Source organism: Juglans microcarpa x Juglans regia, chromosome 6D (genome assembly GCF_004785595.1).
Source record: "Juglans microcarpa x Juglans regia isolate MS1-56 chromosome 6D, Jm3101_v1.0, whole genome shotgun sequence".
Lineage (NCBI taxonomy): Eukaryota > Viridiplantae > Streptophyta > Magnoliopsida > Fagales > Juglandaceae > Juglans > Juglans microcarpa x Juglans regia.
In genome coordinates, this window is record NC_054604.1 from 32,369,120 (window position 1) to 32,376,493 (window position 7,374).

The 7,374-nt window shown below is 33.2% G+C and overlaps 1 protein-coding gene across 1 annotated transcript; it reads left to right on the forward strand.

The window, feature by feature from the left end:
- Window positions 1-915: 915 nt before the first annotated feature.
- LOC121234024 (geraniol 8-hydroxylase-like) lies at window positions 916-3,294 on the forward strand. Its single transcript, XM_041129822.1, has 2 exons — window positions 916-1,874; window positions 2,538-3,294. Exons 1-2 carry the CDS (start codon window positions 990-992, stop codon window positions 3,141-3,143), a joined length of 1,491 nt encoding a protein of 496 aa, XP_040985756.1. The 5' UTR covers window positions 916-989; the 3' UTR covers window positions 3,144-3,294.
- Window positions 3,295-7,374: the final 4,080 nt, after the last annotated feature.

A 7,374-nucleotide genomic window follows, 5' to 3' on the forward strand; every position in this document is an offset into this window, starting at 1 on the left:
CATTAAGTAAAAAAAATTAAAAAATATATATATATATATAAAATAGGTGTACACTTTTTCAGTGGCTCTATCATTTCTCTAGAAAGATGACCCCTCAAGCAAACGTCAGTTGCTTTGTTATCGTTAGGGGTATAATTGGTTCAGTTTGATCCAATTTTAGACAAATTTTAAGATCGAACCGGTATGTACCGGTTTACATTTTCAAGAATCAATACCGCACTAGTTACCCTCCTAAACTAGTTCAGGTCCAGTTCGGTCCATTTTTTGGTTTTAGCATACTAATGTATTTATCAAAATGAATATGTTGAAAATTTATTAGGCCATAAAAAGTAATTAATATATATATACTTTATATTTAAAACATATGATTAAACAAATGTTCATGTTTAAGATTTAAATTTTATATTATAAATTATAATATAACATTATTTCATATATAATTATATATATTATATAAAATTATATATACTATAAAAAAATATTATATATAATATTAAAAATTAATTAAAAAACATATATAGATATATATATATATACGAACCGATCCGGTGCCCAAAAACCTAAAATCGGAACTAGTTTTAACCGGTTTTTAAAATAGAAGAACCAGTCTTGAACCAAACCGGTCTAGAATTGGATCAAACCAACTCGTCTAGGCCACTTCTCCTATTTATTTTTATAGCCCTAGTTATCGTTATTAAATGAGTATACTCATCATTTCCAAATTTCACACTTTTTTATTTTTTTTATTCTTCTTAAATTAATTAAATTTTTCTACTCATTATTCATGCACTACATATTTAATAAGAAAAAAATAAAAATAAGTGTAATATATATAGAGATTGTAAGTAAATTTTTTCTTATTAAATTATTAATCCCAATCGTCTCTTACTTTCTAGCAACAAGACAAAAAACCTCGTCCTCATAATAGTCCTGATTTCGTCATTGTTTGTTATTTCTCTTTTACGATCAGAATATCAAATCTAGGAAAGATGGATTTGTCCAACACTTTGCTATGTCTTTGCATCACCTGGGTCATCATCCAAGCCTTCCGCATAGTTCGAAGCACTGCAACTCCGAAAAAGCTTCCACCAGGTCCAAAACCATATCCAATAATCGGAAATCTCTTGGATGTGGGTGACAAATCCCACAAGTCCCTGGCCATGCTTGCCCAGATTTATGGCCCCATCATGTGCCTAAAGTTAGGCCAAGTAACAACAATAATCATTTCGTCGGCACAAATGGCAAAAGAAGTCCTTCGAACACATGACCAACAGTTGTCCAGCCGCACAATCCCGGACGCACTACGAGCCCACAAACACGACGAGTTGGGGATGGCATGGATCCCAGTTTCGACCAAGTGGAGGAACCTTCGCAAAATCTGCAATGGCCAGCTATTCTCCAACAGAGCACTCAATGACAACCAAGATGTCCGGCGGATGAAACTGCAAGAGCTCCTTGCCGAGACTCATCAAAGCAGCCTAACTGGTGAGGCAATAGATATTGGCATGGTGGCTGTCAAGACTACGCTTAACCTGTTATCAAACACAGTATTTTCGTTGGATTTGGCCAATTCGGATTCTGACATGGCTGGAGAGTTTAAGGAGATTGCAGGGGGTATCATGAGGGAGGTAGGGAAACCCAACTTGGTAGATTATTTTCCTCTGCTTAAGAAAATCTATCCCCAAGGTGCAATGCGCTTGACAGTTCACTTTTCAAAGCTAATAGACATCTTTGATCGCTTAATTAGCCGGAGGTTGCAGTTGAGGAAAGTGTCTGGTTATGTCACGAAAAGTGATATGTTAGATACCCTTCTCAATATCAGTGGTGACAACAGTACGGAGTTGGACAAAACTACGATAGAAGGCTTGTTCGTGGTATGGACGACCATTATTACTCTTTGTTTTTCTCTGTCGTGATTCTTCTTTTCTTTTCTCTCTCCTCGTATTGTTTACTTGGATTTTCAAGATTTTTTTATTTTTATTTTTTTTGCATGTTAACTTCAAATTTAAATTGAACAATATTTATACCTACCTTGAGTTATAACTTTTTTGACATAAATCATACTATACAAAAAGAAATAATATTTGTAGTGTTCTAATGTGTGTAAGTTTGTGCAGTTCTTTTGAAAAAATGTGAGAATTATTTTTTAAAAACAACTATACAGAACTTGTATAACTTAAAACTGTATATTATATTATTCTTGTATTGATAGGTATTCAATCATTAAAAATCTTATCATTTTAAATTTTATTTAAATGTGTATCCAGCTGATTTGGTCTCTATTAGTTACTCAAATGAGATGAAAGTTAAATAAAATATTGTTAGAATAAAATCTTTTAATATTCTTTTTATTTTGAGATTTGAAAAAATTAAATTTTTTATGATATTTTATGTAAAAATTTAAAAAAATTATAATTATTAAATAAAATAAAATGAGATAGATTAAGATGATTTGTGTAGAAGCTCTAAAACTAGCATCTTCATCCATCGTAATATGGAAAGAAGATTTTTTAACTTTTTTTGGAGTTTTCGATTAGGACCTATTTGTTGCGGGCACTGAGACAACTGCAACCACATTAGAATGGGCAATGGCAGAACTATTCCAAAACCTAGAGGCGCTGTCGAAAGCCAAAGAAGAGCTGAAGCAGGTAATTGAGAAAGGCAACCCAATAGAGGAATCGGATATTGCACGGTTACCTTACTTACAAGCCATAGTCAAAGAAACGTTCAGATTGCACCCAGCAATTCCATTTTTACTACCCAGAAAAGCCGATGCAGACGTAGAAATCAACGGCTATGTTATCCCAGAGGGTGCACAATTGCTAGTGAATGCATGGGCCATAGGTCGAGACCCGAGCTTATGGGAAAACGCGAGTTCATTTATGCCAGAGAGGTTCTTGGGATCTGATATTGATGTTAAAGGTCGGAACTTTGAGCTTATACCATTTGGTGGTGGAAGAAGAATATGTCCTGGTTATCCTTTGGCGACGAGAATGCTACACTTGATGTTAGGTTCTCTTATTCACAACTTCGATTGGAAGCTTGAAGATGGAGTGAAAATCGAGGATATGAGCATGGAAAATAAGATTTCCTTAACATCACATATTGCTCACCCACTTAGAGCTATCCCTATTCCAGTCTAAGGTTTGTAGCAATGAATATATGTATGTGGTGAGTTGCGTTTTTATTTCGTTTGCTTTATTTGTATTTGAGGTATTCTTATCATTATTATAATTATAATACTGTTATTATTATTATTATTACTACAGAATAAAAGCTGAGCTTTGGCTTTAATTAGAAGAGAGAATTAAATGGGTCGTTTCTTCTTTGGAAGAAGAAATAAATGGCTTACAAAATTGAAGAGATAAATTCAATTCATAAGTCTCATATAATATAAATTATTTTTTTTTTATTTTTTTTTCTTACTAAATATGTAATATATAAATAATGAGTAGAAGAATTCAATTATTTTAAGAAGAATAAAATTAAAAAAATATTAAAAATAATAAAAAATATGATACGTAACGTATGAGATTTATGAATAAAAAAGCTGTAATTTTATACACCGACCCTATATACTTTCCGGACATCTCCGGTACGGTGTTGTCCTGTTGCGTATGCAAGAGGCAATACATTACTTCGGCCCTACAAAATCTGAAAAAATTAAAAGATAGTGCATGATAACCTAACTAGGCTTCAAACCTCAATGAGCTGGGCGCTTTAATTTCGCACGAGTAGTTGGTCAGAACAAATTAATTCAGATTAACTATATTGCATCCTAAATTAAATAATTTGGTGTTGAATTTAGTGAGAGTTTTGATGTGTTTGTTTTCAAGTTTTTAAGAAAAATTGATATGATTTTTTTTAAATATTATTATTACAAAAGCAGTGATTTTAAAAACATTATTGAGATAAGTAGTTTAAAAATTTCATTACAGATAAACAATCAAAATGGAAAATTATAAACAATCAAAATGGAAAATGATAGTATATGACTCGTTCCTCAAATAGAAAATTTGTATTCGAAACCTTCTATAAATGACATATTTCACACCACTAACCGTACGGATAACTTGCAGTAATGAAGAGACGGCTCTAGTCGTCTTGGGAAGACTCCGATACTTAAATCACTAACCGTATAAGGAAAAGTGTATATGAAAATGAAGATAAAAATGTTCATTATCTCAATCAAATTATTTATAGAAGGATGTGGCGTGATGGTGACTAACTCTGATCACCAGTCCCGTGTGCTTATCCTTCATGATCCCTTATTAACTAGAGAAGATACTTCTTATTTTGTAGGAATTATCTTGTTCAAGATAATTATAATTGTATCCAACTGTGGGCCTTATTTCTAGCTAGCTCTTTAGAGTTATCTTGTCTCATGGTTGTGGTTACGAGCCCCCATCCGTGGGGCTCCTAACCATAAGTATCGGGCTAGTCTTCGTGGCCTTTGTACTGAGTTTAGTCTTAAAGATTGGCCCGAAGCCCAAAGGTTTAAGGCTGCATTTAGATATTGAATTGAATTGAGTTGAGTTGAGATGGTAAAATATTGTTAGAATATTATTTTTTAATATTATTATTATTTTGAAATTTAAAAAAATTAAATTATTTATTATATTTTGTATTAAAATTTGAAAAAATTATAATAATAAATTAAAATAAATTGAGATAATTTTAAGTTTCAAACATACCCTAAATGTTCTCTCCAAAACCTTTCCAAAACAAAAAAAAAAACCATGAGCACAACAAATACTGGCGTAGAGTGGTAATAGAAGATCCGTGCGCTGACTTCGAATAGTATGATTCGAAGTGGTGATAGGCTTATAACTCAATCACATTTTATTTACCATTCTTAATAAAATAGTATTTTTTAAATATTTAAAACATCAAATCAAAATAAAAGGTAAACTAAAATTTTGAAAAATATATTATTTTAATCTATAGCAGTAAATAAATTGCTGTTAGTCTATCATTTTTGTTTATTATGTCATCGTAAAAAAAATAGGAGGAAGAGGAGGAGGAGGAAATTCTCTAATCTAGCTAGGAAAAATCTGCATGTGATTGGAAAGTTCCAGTCTGCAAGTGATTTCTTTCTCAATGCCTTATCCGAATATCTTTAATCCGTTGGATATAAAAATACTTTTAATTCATTTTATCTAATTCATTTCATTTTATTATTATAATTTTTTTAAACTTTCATGTAAAATATAATAAATAACTCAACTTTTTCAAATTTTAAAATAATAATATTATTAAAAAATAATCTCTAATAATATTTTATTCACCTCGTTTAAAACTATCTCATCTCATCTCATCTCACTATCTAAACGAACCCTTTAATGAAAAATACAACTTTGCCTCATTAATATTACTGCTAAAGGTTACCATTTGAACATTTTTATTTTTTTTTATTTTTTTATGTAGTGATTAAGAAATAGACTATTAATAAAATTGTATATTTTTTTAAATTTTTACTTAATAACTAAAAATATTAAAAAAATATATTGAAAAGAAAATGAATAAAAAAAAGTACCAACGGTATGCCCAGCTAGCACCTTTCACTAGTGGTGCTGCCCGCACCATACCATGTGGGAGGGTTTCCAACTCCGGCCCCGTTCAACTCAGTGATTTATTGGGTTTATAATTTTTTTTTTGGTCCAAGATTTTTTTTAGACCCAAGTTATAATATAATAGAATTTAAAAAGAATATGAACTCATTAGAGTTGTATTTTGGATTGCTTTGGCCTCCTAGGCCAACCTTTATATAGGAGGCCAAGATAATACAATATAATAGTCATACTTAAGCAATATGAGACATACTGTTAAGTCCCACATTGTAAGTCTCATATACTGTTAAGTCCCACATTGTAAGTCCTACTTTGCTTAAGTATGAATATTGTATTGCCTTGATCTCTTATATAAATGTTGGCCTATGAGGTCAAGGCAATCCATTAACTTGAATTTAATTTTAAATTTTTAATAAATTGTATATATCTATATACAATATATCTACATAAATTATTTATATAAATATAAAAAATAATATTTTTTATTATAAATATGAGAGGGTGCGGGGCAGGGCCCCACTAGGGGTCTGCCCATCCCCACTAGGGGTCCTCCATGTTGAGCAAGGGCACCTGCCCTCGCATGGGCAGTGCGGGATTGCCTGCCCACCCCTACCCTCCATCTTCAATAACCTTCCGAAGTACTTTACTCTGTTGCCACGTTAGTCAGCTCGTGTCTTGCATCAAATACTTAAATAATTACGAAAATGTGAAAAAATGAATAAATAAATAATTTGCTTCCACTGTTTTTTTAGAAGAAAAAAATCGAGTAACTAAAAATATACAAAGAAATGAGTAAAACAATAATAAAGAATTATTACTTTAATAGAATAGAGAAATGATAATGAGTGTATTGTAGGAGATTTTGAAAAGTTGAGTACTAAGAATAGCGAAAGATGATTTTGGAGTAAAAGTTAGGAAAACATTTGGTCATCCCCATGTGTATGTGTAACACCCCACTTCTCACGGTTACTAATAAAGGCACTTTTAAAATTTTTCGGGAGCTGGAGTGCTGCTACTAACCGTGACTTAAAAATATTTTCTTCTATTCTGAAAGAAGCGTCAAGTACAAAAATTCTATAAATAAAATCATTCCTATTAAAATATTGAGATCATAAGAGAGTACGCGGAATCATTTATTACAATTTTCAAAGTCCGTGCTATAAAAATCATAACTAAAATTTTGTACATGATCTAGGTCACTGTCACACCTCCGTAGACTAAGTCACGTCCTGCAGCTTTATCTTCATAATTATTCTGACCTGAGATGGTTTAAAATAGGGCTAGGCTCCGACTCCGACGGAGTCAGAGTGCTCGTTTTCGACCTCCGACTCCGACAAGAGTCGGAGCCAAATTGGAGCTCCGACTCAGACTCCGATCGGAGGTCAGAGCTTCGACCTCCTATCGGAGCTCCGACATAAGATCGAAGCTCGACGTGCGCTCGACGTGGCGCTCAAGCGGAACTCTTTCAGAGAGGTTCGCTCGACTTCCGCTCGACATGTCGCTCGAGCGAACCTCTCTGGAAGAGGTTTGCTCGACTTCCGCTCGACATGTCGCTCGAGCAGAACTCTGAAAGAGGTTCGCTCGACTTCCGCTCGACATGTCGCTCGAGTCAATGTTCAATACAACGTGTGCACGACTTGCGCTCGACACCTCGCTCGAGCGCAAGTGTACAGTAAAAAAAATTTCGGAGTTGGAATCGAAGCTTCTTGGAGCTCCGACTCCGACTCCGACTCCAAATAGATATTCGGAGCGACTCCGAATTTTGATGACTCCGACGAAGTCGGAGTCGGAATCGGAGCGGAAG